Below are 15,449 nucleotides of genomic sequence, written 5' to 3'. Positions count from 1 at the left end.
ATGGAAAAGGACAAAGATAAAACAGGAATAAAAGTTCAAAGTTGGAGAAGGCAAATTTTACAAAACTGAGAGATGACCTGGCAAAAGTGGACTGGATGCAGCTACTTGAAGGAAAATCAGTGGCAAACCAGTAGGAGGCATTCAAAAGCGAGATTCTACTGGCACAGCTTAGGCATGTCCCCACAGAGATAAAGGGTGGTATAGCCAAATCTAGGGCCCCTGGTTATCTAAAAACATACAGGGTAAGTTAAAGCAGAAAAAGAAAGCTTATGACAATCGCAAAAATTTTAATACTTTAGAAAGCCTAAAGGAGTATACAAAGTGCACGAGTGAAGTAAAAAGGGAAAGTAGAAAAACAAAGAGAAGACAAAAAATTATTGGCAGGTAATTCAAGGAAAACCCAAAGATGTTTTATCAGCACATTAAGAGCAAAAGGATAGCTATGGAAAGGATAGGGCCGATCAGAGATGTACAAGGGAACTTATATATGGATTATGAAGATGTGGGCAAGGTTCTTCATGAGCTTTTTGTCTCTGTCTTCACAAAGGAGAGGGATGATGCAGACATTGTAGTAGAAGAGGAGGAGTGTGAAATATTAGATACGATAAGCATAATGAGAGAGGAGGTACTAGAGGGTCTGACATCCTTGAAGGTGGATAAATCGCCAGGACCAGATGGATTGCATCACAGGTTGTTAAAAGAAGCCAGGGAGGAAATAGCAGATGCACTGAGGATCATCTTCAAATCCTCACTGGGTACGGGTGAGGTGCCAGAGGATTGGAGGTCTGCGAACGTTATACCATTGTTTAAAAAGAGTGCGAGGGATAGGCCAAATAATTATAGGCTGGTCAGTCTGACCTCAGTGGTGGGTAAATTATTAGAATCAATTCTGAGAGACAGGATAAACTGCCACTTAGAAAGGCACGGATTAATTAGGGAAAATCAGCGTGGATTTGTTAAGGGGAGGTTATGTCTTACTAACTTGATTGAGTTTTATGAGGAAGTAACAAGGAGGATTAATGAGGGTAGTGCAGTGGATGTGGTCTGCATGGATTTTAGTAAGGTATTTGACAAGGTCCCGCATGGCAGATTTGTCAGAAAAATGAAAGCCCATGGGATACAGGGGAATGTGGCAGGTTGGATCCAAAATTGGCTCAGTGACAGGAAACAAAGGGCAGTAGTCGATGGATGTTTTTGGGAATGGAAAGCACTTTCCAGTGGCGTTCCACAGGGCTCAGTGTTGGGTCCCTTGCCGTTTGTGGTATATATTAATGATTTGGACTTAAATGTGGGAGGCATGATTGGGAAATTTGCTGATAACACAAAAATTGGCCATATAGTTGATAGTGAAGAGGATAGCTGTAGACTCCAGAATGAGTTGAGTGGGCAGAATAGTGGCAAATGGAATTCAATCCGGAGAAGTGCGAGGTAATGCATTTGGGGAGGACAAACAAAGCAAGAGAATACACAATAAACATGAGGATATTGAGAGGGGTAGAAGTGAGGGACCTTGGAGTGCATGGCCACAGGTCCTTGAAAGTGACAGGCGAACTGAATATTCAGGATATTGGTCATTTAGGAGAATAGGCAAAAAGGAAAAGGAGGTGGGGCAGGTGGATAGAGTGGTGAAGAAGGCATATGGAATGCTTTCTTTTATTGGCCGAGGTATAGAATGCAAAAGCAGAGATGTAATGCTGGAACTATATGAAAAGCTGGTTTGACCACAGCTGGAGCATTACGTACAGTTCTAGTCACCACATTACAGGAAGGCCTTAATTGCTTTGGAGAGAGTACAGAGGAAATTTACAAGAATGTTGCCAGGGCTCGAAAGTTGCAGCTATGTAGAAAGATTGGATCGGCTAGGGTTGTTTTCCTTAGAACAGAGGAGGCTGAGGGGGTGACATAATTGAGGTGTACAAAATAATGAGGGTCCTAGATAGAGTAGAGAGGAAGGAACTGTTTCCCCTAGTGGAGAAGTCAATTATCAGGGGGCACAGATTTAAGGTGATTGGTAGAAGGATTAGAGGGAACATGAGGAAAAGCTTTTTTACCCAGTGGATGGTGGGTGTTTGGAATTCACTGCCAGGAACGGTGGTGCAGGCAGAAACCCTCAACTCATCTAAAAGGTACCTGGACCTGCACCTGAAGTGCTTTAACCTGCAAGGCTACGGACCAGATGCTGGAAGGTGGGATTAGATTGGGAGGCTAATTTTTTTCGGCCAGCACAGACACGATGGGCTGAATAGCCCCCTTCTGTGCCGTAATGTTTCTATGGTTCTATGATTTAATTGCCATTACTGAGACATGGTTACAGGGTGACCAAGACTGGGAACTGAATATTCAGGATATTGGTCATTTAGGAAGGATCGGCAAAAAGGAAAAGGAGGTGGGGTAGTGCTCTTAATAAAGGGTGTGGTCAGTACATTAGTGAGAGAGGATCTTAGATCAAAGGATCAAGATGTAAAATCAGTTTGGGTGGAGCTAAGAAACAACAAAGGGCAGCAAACATTGGTGGCCTATAAACAACTGCCACCAAACAGTAATTGTAATGTTGGGCATAGTATAAATCAGGAAATTAGAGGTGCACGTAACATGGGTAATACAATAATAATGGTGACTTCAATTTACATATAGATTGAGTAAAGCTAATTAGCACCATTGCTGTGGAGGATGAATTCCTGGAGTGTGTATGAGATGGGTTTCTGGAGCAGTTGAAGAACCAACCAGGATTGAGCTATATTAGATTTAGTAATGAGAAAGGGATAATTAATAACCTTGCTGTAAAGTAGCCTTTGGGAAATAGTGACCATAATATTTTAGAATTTTACATTAAGTTTGAAAGTGATATATTTCACTCTGAAACTAGGGTCTTAAATCTGAACAAAGGGAACTATGAAGGTATGAGGAACAAGTTGACTATGGTGGATTGGGAAAATACACTGAAAGATTTGACTGTAGACAAACAATGGCTAGTATTTAAAGAAATATTGCATGGTCTACAACAAATACACATTCCTCTAAGGCACAAAAATTCAACAAGAATGACGAATCAACCCTGGCTAACAAAAGAAGCTTAAGATTGCATTAAATCGAAGGAAGTGACTTATAAGGTTGCCAGAAAAAGTGGTAAGCCCGAGGATTGGGAGCAATTTAGAATCCAGCAAAGGATGACCAAGAAACTGATAAAGAAAGGGAAAAGAGAATGCAAGTTAGTGAGAAACATAAAGGTGGACTGTAAAAGCTTCTGTAGGTGTGTGAAAAGGAAAAGATTAGCAAGGACAAATGTGGGTCCATTACAGGCAGAGACAGGAGAATTTATAATGGAGAATAGGGAAATAGCAGAGAAACTAAACAATTATTTTGTGTCTGTCTTCACGGAGGAAGATGCAGAAAATGTCCCAGAAATACTAGGGAGCCAAGGGACTTGTGAAAATGTGGAACTGAAAGAAATTAGTATTAATAAAGAGGTAGTACTCAAAATTAGATGGATTGAAGGTTAAGTCTCCTGGACCAGATGAGCTACATCCCAGAGTATTGAAGGAGGTGGCTATAGAGGTAGTGGATGCGTTGGTGGTTGTCTTTCAAAATTCTATAGATTCTGGAAAGGTTCCTGCAGACTGGAAAGTAGAAAATGTAACACCACTATTTAAGAAGGGAGGGAGAGAGAAAACAGGGAACTACAGATCTGTTAGTTTGACAGTAGTAGGGAAAATGTTAGAATCTATTATAAAGGATGTTATAACTAGACGCTTAGAAAATAATGATATGGTTCGGCAGCGTCACCATGGATTTATAGAAGGGAAATTATGTTTGACAAAGCTGTTGGAGTTTTTGAGTATGGTACTTGTGGCATAGATAAAGCAAAACCAGTGGATGTGATGTATTTGGATTTTCCGAAGGTTTTTGATAAGGTCCCACACAGGAGGTTAGTAAACAAAATTAGAGCACGTGGGATTGGGAATAATATACTGGTATGGACTGAGAATTGGTTAACAGACAGAAAGCAGCGAGTAGGAATAAATGGGTCATTCTCAGGATGGCAGACTGTGACTAGTGGAATACCGCAAGGATCAGTGCTTGAGCCACAGCTGTTCACAATCTATATTGATGATTTGGATGTGGGGACCAAATGTAATATTTCCAAATTTGCTGATGACACAAAACTATCTGGGAATGTAAGTTGTGAGGAAATGCAAGGAGGCTTCAAGGGGACTTGGACAGGCTAAGTGAATGGGCAAGATCATGGCAGATGGAATATGATATTAGTAAGTGTGAAGTTAGCAACTTTGGTAGAAAAAACAGAAAGACAGTATATTTCTTAAATGGTGAGAGGTTCGGAAGTGTTGATGTCCAAAGGGATCTAGGTGTCCTTGTTCATGAGTCACCAAAAGCTAGCATGCAGGTGCAGCAAGCAATTAGGAAGGCAAATGGTATGTTGGCTTTCAGCGCAAGGGGATTTTAGTGCAGGAGTAAAAATATCTTGCTGCAATTGTATAGCGCCTTGGTGAGACCACACCTGGAGTATTGTGTACAGTTTTGGTCTCCTTTCCTAAGGAAGGATATACTTGCCATTGAGGGAGTGCAACGGAGGTTCACCAGACTAATCCCTGGGATGGCGGGATTGTCTTATGAGGAGAAATTGAGGAAACTGGGCCTGTATTCTCTAGAGTCTCAAAGAATGAGAGGTGATCTCCATGAAACTTACACAATTCTTACAACGCGTGACAAGGTGGATGGAGATAGGATGTTTCCCCTAGCTGGTAAGTCTGGAACCAGGAGACATAATCTCAGAATAAGGGGTAAGCCATTTAATACTGAGATGAGGAGGAATTTCTTCACTCAGAGGGTGGTGAAACTTTGGAATTCTCTACCCCAGAGGGCTGTGGAAGCTCAATCATTGAGCATGTTCAAGACAGAAATGGATAGATAACTGGATATTAATGACATCAAGGGACATGGGAATAGCACGGGAAAGTGGCGTTGAGGTAGATGATCAGCCATGATCTAATTGAATGGCGGAGCAAGCTCGATGGGCTGAATGGCCTACTCCTGCTGCTATGTTCCTAGAAACTACGTCAATATTAAAGGCTGGATTGGGTAGGTAGATGACGAAAAAAGGGTTGAAGGGATATGGGCACGAGTGGGGTAAATATGGTTAGAATTATTTGTTGAAATGGAGGGTAAATACCGACGTGGACCGGTTGGACTTTTATGTGGTGGAAAGGGGACGTGAGACAGTTCCGATCATTTCATTTCATTTCCAGTACCCAGATTGGAATCAGATGATTGACCAAAATGCTCAGGTGCAAATTTTTTTTTGTGTAGTGGTTAGGTTACTGGAGTGGTAGTCAAGAGGCCTGGACAAATTCATCAAAGAAAGTGAGTTTAAGTCCCACCATGGCAGTTGGAGAATTTGTATTCAGTTTATTAAAATATGGAAATAAAATGCTGATTTCAGTAAAAGTGACCACGAAGCTGTTGAATTGTTGCAAAAACCCAACTGGTTCACTAATGTCCTGTAAAGAAGAAATACTGCATCCTTGCCTGGTCTGGAACTTTGTGGCTCTAGTCCTGCACCAATGTGGTTCACTCTTAACTGCCCTCTGAAGTGACCTAGCAAGCCCCTCAGTTATCAAACTGCAAGTGCAGCTGCTTCGCATCTGTTCATGTCTCTCAATCTCCATTAATTTTCTGTTGAGAGCAAATCCACTGTACTAAAATATCCATTGCTTACGAGTTGTAATATGCTAACTGTATGAAGCATGACTTTTGTAAAATTCAGTGTATTTATTTTGTTTTCGAGAGCACTAATATTTGGAATATGTGTCCACGTTAATTATACTGTGTCTGTGTGTTCTTTTGGTTATGGTAGAATCTGTGGTGAATGATGCCAACAATGACAAATCGGGAGCAGCCGATGTGTCTGCCAGTCAGCATGTAATGGTGTGTGCCCTGCAGGAACTTGGCAGCCTGGTACAGAGTCTGAGTGCCACTGCCTCCCCTCTTCTCCAAGAGCCCTCCATTGGTAAGTAGTCGAGCAGATGTCACAAAATTTCAGAGAATTGCATTGATGAAAACAGCAGTTTGCATTTATAAAGCGCCCTCTAACATAGTAAAATGTCCCAAAGCACGTCACCTCAAAATGCCCCAATTAACAGCCAATTACGTACTTTTGAAGTGTAGTCACTGTTGTAATGTAGGAAACGTGGCAGTTAATTTGCACACAGCAAGGTCCCACAAACAGTAATTTGATAATGATCAGGTAATCTGTTTTAGTGATTTTCGTTGAGGAATAAATATTTGCCAGGTCACCGAGGTCTACTCCCCTGCTATTCTTCAAATAGTACCAGGGGATCATTTACATCTACTTGAGAAAGCTTATGGAGCCTCGGTTTAACAGCTCATCCAAAAGACAGCATTTCCGAGAGTGCAGCATTCCCTCAATAATGTACTGGAATGTCACCGTGAATTATGCGCTCAAGCCTCTGGAGTGGGACTTTGAACCTTTAACCTTCTGACTCAGAAACCCATGTGCTGCCAACTGAGCCACAGCTGACACCTTCACAGGAGCATTATCAGACAAAAATTGTCCACCGAGGTAATGAAAGAGACATTAGGTCAAAGACTTGGTTGTACGTAGGTTTTAAGGAGCATCTTAAAGAACGAGAGAGAGGTTTAGGGAGGGAAGTCCAGAGCTTACTGCCAAGGCAGCTGAAGGCACAGCTGCAAATGGAGGGGGCAAGGGAAATTAGTGGCACATTTTTAAGTAGGAATCGAAGCGTAGGCATGAGGTCGGGTAGCTGTCAACAGAGCTGAGTTGGGGGCGTGGGGAAAAGAGGGATTGAGGAGAACCCTTTCTGTTCCAGCTGTGTTGTAGTTTGAGTGTCTGGTTTGCAGATAGCACCAAACAGCTGGGCATGGGGCAGACAGACTGGGGTCTCTGAGATGGTCAAGATCATATCGAGGGTGTGAGATCTCTGATCAGTGGCAAGTGTGGTTCAATGAGCAAGTTCAGGGTACTGCATAGTGGAAGTAAAAAAAAAAATCACGTACTCCATGGCTGGAATTGAACATAGCATCTTACAGCACAGAATGGGGCCATTTGGCCCATTGTGCCTGTGCCAGCTCTTTGAAAGTTCTGTCTGATTTCGTCCCATACCCCAGCTTTTTCTCCATAATGAGTTCTCTTCATGTCCATGTCCAATTGCTTTTCGAAAGTTACTATGGAATCTGCTTCCACCACTCTTTCAGATAGTGTGCTCCAGATCATAACAACCCCCTGTGTGAAGCAATTTCTTCACATTTCACCTATAGTTCTTTTGCCAATTATTTGAAATCTTTGATTTCTGGTTACTGACCCACTTGCCAGAAGAAACAGCAAGTAGAGAGAAACTATAAAGCCCCTCATAATTTTGAACACCATTATTACATCTCCGCTTACTATTCTCTTCTCTAAAGAGAACAGTCCTATCTTCTCCAGTCTCTCCACATAAATGAAATCTTTCATACCTGATATCCTGGTAAACTGCCACTATCCTTTCCAGGACCTTGGCATCCTTGCTAAAGTATAGTGACCAGCTGAGGCCTAACTAGTGAAGCGTTTCGCATAACTTCTTTGTTTTTGTATTCAATGTCCCTGATTATAAAACCAAGTCAACTAATATGTCAAGGGAACATTGAAGGAGATATGAAGATATTGGTTGGTTTGCTGCTCACTGTGTACAAACTGTATGTGTTAACAGTAATCAAATCAGATTCAAAAAATGATTGAGTTCAAGTTCACAGAAGTACAGAACTCTTGTCATGCTGCACATAGAGCACTGCAATTATAAGAGGACCCATCAGGCCCTAGAGCAGGGTTATCCAACATATGGTCCGTGGGTCAGGATCCGGTCCACCAAAGGTTTCCATCCGACACACGGCTGTAAACTGTACCTGGGGCCACTCCTCTTCCTTGCCGGGGGACTGTGATGGGAGATGAGAAATTCCGCATTGTCAGACTGGCTTTTAAAAAAAGATCATGTCAGTTTCACAGCTGACAGATCCTGATATTGGGAACAGTGGGTTCTGAACTTCGGGCAGATTTGGGGCTTTTTGGCCAGTTCCAACTTTTTTTAAAAATCCTGCCAGAAAACATTGATTCAGTCCGAAGTTCAGAAACTGCTGATTCCGATGTCAGTACCTGTCAGTTGTGAAACTGACTTGCGATCTTTGAGAAAAGAAACTGATCAACCATCTGCTGAGTGTTCCTGCTCTCTGCACCTGTCAGAGAGAGGGAGAGAAAGGGGGACAGAGAGAGAGAGGGAGAGAAAGGGGGACAGAGAGAGAGAGGGAGAGAAAGGGGGACAGAGAGAGAGAGAGAGGGAGAGAAAGGGGGACAGAGAGAGAGAGAGAGGGAGAGAAAGGGGGACAGAGAGAGAGAGAGAGGGAGAGAAAGGGGGACAGAGAGAGAGAGAGAGGGAGAGAAAGGGGGACAGAGAGAGAGAGAGAGGGAGAGAAAGGGGGACAGAGAGAGAGAGAGAGGGAGAGAAAGGGGGACAGAGAGAGAGAGAGAGGGAGAGAAAGGGGGACAGAGAGAGAGAGAGAGGGAGAGAAAGGGGGACAGAGAGAGAGAGAGAGGGAGAGAAAGGGGGACAGAGAGAGAGAGAGAGGGAGAGAAAGGGGGACAGAGAGAGAGAGAGAGGGAGAGAAAGGGGGACAGAGAGAGAGAGAGAGGGAGAGAAAGGGGGACAGAGAGAGAGAGAGAGGGAGAGAAAGGGGGACAGAGAGAGAGAGAGAGGGAGAGAAAGGGGGACAGAGAGAGAGAGAGGGAGAGAAAGGGGGACAGAGAGAGAGAGAGGGAGAGAAAGGGGGACAGAGAGAGAGAGAGGGAGAGAAAGGGGGACAGAGAGAGAGAGAGAGGGAGAGAAAGGGGGACAGAGAGAGAGAGAGAGAGAGAAAGGGGGACAGAGAGAGAGAGGGAGAGAAAGGGGGACAGAGAGAGAGAGGGAGAGAAAGGGGGACAGAGAGAGAGAGGGAGAGAAAGGGGGACAGAGAGAGAGAGGGAGAGAAAGGGGGACAGAGAGAGAGAGGGAGAGAAAGGGGGACAGAGAGAGAGAGGGAGAGAAAGGGGGACAGAGAGAGAGAGGGAGAGAAAGGGGGACAGAGAGAGAGAGGGAGAGAAAGGGGGACAGAGAGAGAGAGGGAGAGAAAGGGGGACAGAGAGAGAGAGGGAGAGAAAGGGGGACAGAGAGAGAGAGGGAGAGAAAGGGGGACAGAGAGAGAGAGGGAGAGAAAGGGGGACAGAGAGAGAGAGGGAGAGAAAGGGGGACAGAGAGAGAGAGGGAGAGAAAGGGGGACAGAGAGAGAGAGGGAGAGAAAGGGGGACAGAGAGAGAGAGGGAGAGAAAGGGGGACAGAGAGAGAGAGGGAGAGAAAGGGGGACAGAGAGAGAGAGGGAGAGAAAGGGGGACAGAGAGAGAGAGGGAGAGAAAGGGGGACAGAGAGAGAGAGGGAGAGAAAGGGGGACAGAGAGAGAGAGGGAGAGAAAGGGGGACAGAGAGAGAGAGGGAGAGAAAGGGGGACAGAGAGAGAGAGGGAGAGAAAGGGGGACAGAGAGAGAGAGGGAGAGAAAGGGGGACAGAGAGAGAGAGGGAGAGAAAGGGGGACAGAGAGAGAGAGGGAGAGAAAGGGGGACAGAGAGAGAGAGGGAGAGAAAGGGGGACAGAGAGAGAGAGGGAGAGAAAGGGGGACAGAGAGAGAGAGGGAGAGAAAGGGGGACAGAGAGAGAGAGGGAGAGAAAGGGGGACAGAGAGAGAGAGGGAGAGAAAGGGGGACAGAGAGAGAGAGGGAGAGAAAGGGGGACAGAGAGAGAGAGGGAGAGAAAGGGGGACAGAGAGAGAGAGGGAGAGAAAGGGGGACAGAGAGAGAGAGGGAGAGAAAGGGGGACAGAGAGAGAGAGGGAGAGAAAGGGGGACAGAGAGAGAGAGGGAGAGAAAGGGGGACAGAGAGAGAGAGGGAGAGAGAGGGGGACAGAGAGAGAGAGGGAGAGAGAGGGGGACAGAGAGAGAGAGGGAGAGAGAGGGGGACAGAGAGAGAGAGGGAGAGAGAGGGGGACAGAGAGAGAGAGGGAGAGAGAGGGGGACAGAGAGAGAGAGGGAGAGAGAGGGGGACAGAGAGAGAGAGGGAGAGAGAGGGGGACAGAGAGAGAGAGGGAGAGAGAGGGGGACAGAGAGAGAGAGGGAGAGAGAGGGGGACAGAGAGAGAGAGGGAGAGAGAGGGGGACAGAGAGAGAGAGGGAGAGAGAGGGGGACAGAGAGAGAGAGGGAGAGAGAGGGGGACAGAGAGAGAGAGGGAGAGAGAGGGGGACAGAGAGAGAGAGGGAGAGAGAGGGGGACAGAGAGAGAGAGGGAGAGAGAGGGGGACAGAGAGAGAGAGGGAGAGAGAGGGGGACAGAGAGAGAGAGGGAGAGAGAGGGGGACAGAGAGAGAGAGGGAGAGAGAGGGGGACAGAGAGAGAGAGGGAGAGAGAGGGGGACAGAGAGAGAGAGGGAGAGAGAGGGGGACAGAGAGAGAGAGGGAGAGAGAGGGGGACAGAGAGAGAGAGGGAGAGAGAGGGGGACAGAGAGAGAGAGGGAGAGAGAGGGGGACAGAGAGAGAGAGGGAGAGAGAGGGGGACAGAGAGAGAGAGGGAGAGAGAGGGGGACAGAGAGAGAGAGGGAGAGAGAGGGGGACAGAGAGAGAGAGGGAGAGAGAGGGGGACAGAGAGAGAGAGGGAGAGAGAGGGGGACAGAGAGAGAGAGGGAGAGAGAGGGGGACAGAGAGAGAGAGGGAGAGAGAGGGGGACAGAGAGAGAGAGGGAGAGAGAGGGGGACAGAGAGAGAGAGGGAGAGAGAGGGGGACAGAGAGAGAGAGGGAGAGAGAGGGGGACAGAGAGAGAGAGGGAGAGAGAGGGGGACAGAGAGAGAGAGGGAGAGAGAGGGGGACAGAGAGAGAGAGGGAGAGAGAGGGGGACAGAGAGAGAGAGGGAGAGAGAGGGGGACAGAGAGAGAGGGGGACAGAGAGAGAGGGGGACAGAGAGAGAGGGGGACAGAGAGAGAGGGGGACAGAGAGAGAGGGGGACAGAGAGAGAGGGGGACAGAGAGAGAGGGGGACAGAGAGAGGGAGGGAGAGAGAGGGGGACAGAGAGAGGGAGGGAGAGAGAGGGGGACAGAGAGAGGGAGGGAGAGAGAGGGGGACAGAGAGGGAGAGAGAGGGGGGCAGTGAGGGAGAGAGAGGGGGGCAGTGAGGGAGAGAGAGGGGGGCAGTGCGGGAGAGAGAGGGGGGCAGTGCGGGAGAGAGGGGGGGGCAGTGCGGGAGAGAGGGAGAGAAAGGGGGGCAGTGCGAGAGAGAGGGAGAGAAAGGGGGACAGTGCGAGAGAGAGGGAGGGACAGAGTGCGAGAGAGAGGGAGGGACAGAGTGCGAGAGAGAGCGGGAGAAAGGAGGGACAGAGTGCGAGAGAGAGCGGGAGAAAGGAGGGACAGAGTGCGGGAGAAAGGAGGGACAGAGTGCGGGAGAAAGGAGGGACAGAGTGCGGGAGAAAGGAGGGACAGAGTGCGGGAGAAAGGAGGGACAGAGTGCGGGAGAAAGGAGGGACAGAGTGCGGGAGAAAGGAGGGACAGAGTGCGGGAGAAAGGAGGGACAGAGTGCGGGAGAAAGGAGGGACAGAGTGCGGGAGAAAGGAGGGACAGAGTGCGGGAGAAAGGAGGGACAGAGTGCGGGAGAAAGGAGGGACAGAGTGCGGGAGAAAGGAGGGCCAGAGTGCGGGAGAAAGGAGGGCCAGAGTGCGGGAGAAAGGAGGGCCAGAGTGCGGGAGAAAGGAGGGCCAGAGTGCGGGAGAAAGGAGGGCCAGAGTGCGGGAGAAAGGAGGGCCAGAGTGCGGGAGAAAGGAGGGCCAGAGTGCGGGAGAAAGGAGGGCCAGAGTGCGGGAGAAAGGAGGGCCAGAGTGCGAGAGAGAGGGGGCCAGAGTGCGAGAGAAAGGGGGACAGTGCGAGAGAGAGCGGGAGAAAGGAGGGACAGAGTGCGAGAGAGAGCGGGAGAAAGGAGGGACAGAGTGCGAGAGAGAGCGGGAGAAAGGAGGGACAGAGTGCGAGAGAGAGCGGGAGAAAGGAGGGACAGAGTGCGAGAGAGAGGGGGAGAAAGGAGGGACAGAGTGCGAGAGAGAGCGGGAGAAAGGAGGGACAGAGTGCGAGAGAGAGCGGGAGAAAGGAGGGACAGAGTGCGAGAGAGAGCGGGAGAAAGGAGGGACAGAGTGCGAGAGAGAGCGGGAGAAAGGAGGGACAGAGTGCGAGAGAGAGCGGGAGAAAGGAGGGACAGAGTGCGAGAGAGAGCGGGAGAAAGGAGGGACAGAGTGCGAGAGAGAGGGGGAGAAAGGAGGGACAGAGTGCGAGAGAGAGGGGGAGAAAGGAGGGCCAGAGTGCGAGAGAGAGCGGGCCAGAGTGCGAGAGAGAGGGGGAGAAAGGAGGGACAGAGAGGGAGAAAGGAGGACAGAGAGAGAGGGGGGTGGGGGAGACGGGGGTGGGGGGGGGCGGGTGGAGGAGATGGGAAAGAGAAAGAGTAAGGGACAGAGAGAGAGAGCGAGAGACGGGGAGAGAGAAAGGGGGATAGAGAGAGTGAAAGAGAGAGAAAGGGGGACAGAGAGAGGGAGTGAGAGGCAGACAGCGAGGAATGTCGAAAGAGAGGGACAGAGAGAGAGAGGTTAGACAGAGTGTTGGGCTTTAAAGAGCGACTTAAAGGAGGGCAGAAAGGCCAGAGAGTTTAGAATGAGAATTGGGGCCTAGACACTGAAATTTCAGCAGCCATTAAAACAAATCTGACAGCGAGCAGACTAATGAGTGTTGGAAAATGAACTTCCAATTTATCTCTCTCAATGTGGTACGGCAGTGCCACAGTGCTGTTTCCACTTTCTATGCTGTATCCTGCCACCTAATGGATTGCAGTTAGGCTGCTGGCAGGAGGGTACATCCCAATCGCACTTACTTTCTTGTTCACTGTTAGCTTGATGCAAGAACTTGATCAGAATGAAGGTAAAAAATGTTATAGAACAAATTTTGAGAATTTGCACAAATAAGTCGTAAGAAAAGATAGGCTAAGATATTTTACCTTAAATTCTTAAAATCATAGTGTTTTTTTTTCCTTCTTGAAAGGTCTTCTGGAGACGGTGACATCGGTCCTTCTCCATCCTAGTATGGCGGCCAGACTGGGTGCAGGCTGGTGCCTGCGCTGTATAGCTGTGGCATTGCCGTACCAGCTGACACCACTATTGGACAGCTGCGCAGAACGAATCAACAGTCTGAAGACGTCGCCAGAAGCTGTCACTGGGTACAGCTTCGCAATGGCAGCGTTGCTGGGCAGTGTGCACCAGTGCCCCCTCGGAATTCCTCATGCCAAAGGAAAGGTAAGTGGAAAGAAAATCTTGCATTTATACAGGGACTTTCATGAACTCTGGGTGTTCCAAAGTGATTTACAGCTAATGAAGTGTAGTCACTGTTCTAACGTAGGAAACGTAGCATCAATTTGCCCACAGCAAACTCCCACAAACGACAATGAGACAATAACCAGATAATCTGTTTTAATTATGTTGGTTGAGGGAGGATAAATATTGGAACTCTCCTGATCTTCAAAATAGTGCTGTGGGATCCTTTAAGTCCACCTGAGAGGGCAAATGGGGCCTCAGTTTAACATCTCATCTGAAAGAAAGCCCCTCCGATATGCAGCACTCCCTCAATACTGCACCTTGACCATCAGCCTGGATTTATGTGCTCAAGTCTTGGGAGTGGAACTCAAACCTATGACTTTCTGACCCAGAGGCATGAGTGCTATCCATTGAATCACACCAGTATTGCGAGCAAATGGGTATTACCAGGCAAAAGGTGGTGCACAGGGTTAGACGCTGGCTTTTCATCTCAAGGACCAGAGTTCAAATCCCACCCGGATGTGAGGAAAGAGTCATCTGGTGCTGGCTCTGAGGGTCTTATATGAAATCAGTCTTGGGCTGTCTCAATCCAGTTCCTTGACAGCATTGGCTTTACAGTACAGAATTGTCTCAAATTTGGTGATGATTGACACTTTTCCTTGCACAAGCCATTTGTGCAGCAGGTTGAGGTAGGGGCTGAGGAGTATTGTTGCAACATTGTGGAAGGACCCTTACTCTGCATCTGACTGAGCTATGCCTGTTTATCCTGGTTTGTTGCTAGCTGTAGTCACTGGGCCATATGATCTACCTCTGCTCCTATTTCTTGTGTTCAGTACTGATTTTCACAATCATTGAATTGTACAGCACAGAGGGTGGCCATTTGGCCCAATGTACGTGTGCAAGCTCTTTGAAAGAGCTATACAATTTGACCACCTCCCCCTGCTCTTTCCCCATCGAACTGCAAATTTTATTTTTCAAGTATATATCCAATTCACTTTTGAATGTTACTATTGAATGTGCTTCTACCACCCTTTCAAGTAGTGCATTCCAGATTGTAACAACTCATTGCATCAAAAAAATGCTCCTCATCATACCTTGGTTATTTTTCCGATAATCTTAAATCTTTATTCTTTGGCTGCTTATCCTTCTGCCACTGTGAAACGGTTTCTCTTTTTTTACTCTATCAAAACTGTTGATGATTTTAACCACCTCTGTTAAATCACCTTTAACCTTCTCTGCTTTTAGGAGAATATTCCCATCATCTACAGTCTCACCATATAATTGAAGTCCCTGGTCCCTGGTAACATTCTGTTAAATCTCCTCTGATGCAAGCTAGATTTAGTTTTCGGTACTCTGGTTCTGTGTTGTGAGTTGATTTGCTCCATTCTCATTCTCTGTAGATGGTGGTGAGTATTGCGGAGGACCTGTTGCGCACGGCTTCTCAGAACAGCCGCCTGTCACTGCAACGCACGCAGGCTGGGTGGCTTCTCCTGGGAGCACTGATGAGTCTAGGTTTGTATATGGAGGACACTGACCCTGACAGCTGGTGCGGCGGTTCATAGTATTAAAATTTTCGTTAAATGATCTTTTGCATGCTTAGCGATCTGAAGAACATTACTGTTTTTGTGTTTTCTAAGAGATGTTGGTGTTGGCAGTGAGCAGTCCCAGGTCAAGCGAAGCACAGCCAGGTGCAGAGTCAATCTCCCTCACATCTGCCGTGGCAGCATTGTACTCTGCCCGGGCAATGAGGCCACTCTGCCCTAGCAGTGATTGCCTCAGTCCCAATGTCAGTATAGAACCCATCTACCGTGGCATCTTTTCCATTTCCCACAACAATAATGTTTTGGCCTGTCTTAAGTGACACTTGGCTCAATTAGCAGGCCAGTAGGCAGTGGACTGAGACTGGCCAACTCCATTTGGTGGAGGATCCTTGTATTCAGCAGACCGGTCTGAGAGATAAGTGGCTAAATGGCCAATATCTTAACCCACTGCATCACTCAATCTTCACCTACCACAAGT

General features: G+C 47.7%; 1 protein-coding gene across 1 annotated transcript in view; it reads left to right on the top strand.

Moving 5' to 3' along the window:
- The window catches only part of heatr5b (HEAT repeat containing 5B), a 153,020-nt gene that overhangs the window by 44,498 nt on the left and 93,073 nt on the right, over positions 1 to 15,449 (top strand). Inside the window, exons 9-11 of the mRNA XM_068020449.1 lie at positions 5,873 to 6,025; positions 13,162 to 13,412; positions 14,831 to 14,942. Of these exons, the coding sequence (XP_067876550.1) occupies positions 5,873 to 6,025; positions 13,162 to 13,412; positions 14,831 to 14,942 (516 nt within the window). The remainder of the gene's footprint in view (positions 1 to 5,872; positions 6,026 to 13,161; positions 13,413 to 14,830; positions 14,943 to 15,449) is intronic.

Source organism: Heterodontus francisci, chromosome 3, assembly GCF_036365525.1.
Source record: "Heterodontus francisci isolate sHetFra1 chromosome 3, sHetFra1.hap1, whole genome shotgun sequence".
In the NCBI taxonomy this organism is placed as follows: Eukaryota; Metazoa; Chordata; class Chondrichthyes; order Heterodontiformes; family Heterodontidae; genus Heterodontus; species Heterodontus francisci.
Note: the sequence above shows the minus strand (reverse complement) of the source record. Positions and strands in the feature narration are given on the sequence as shown.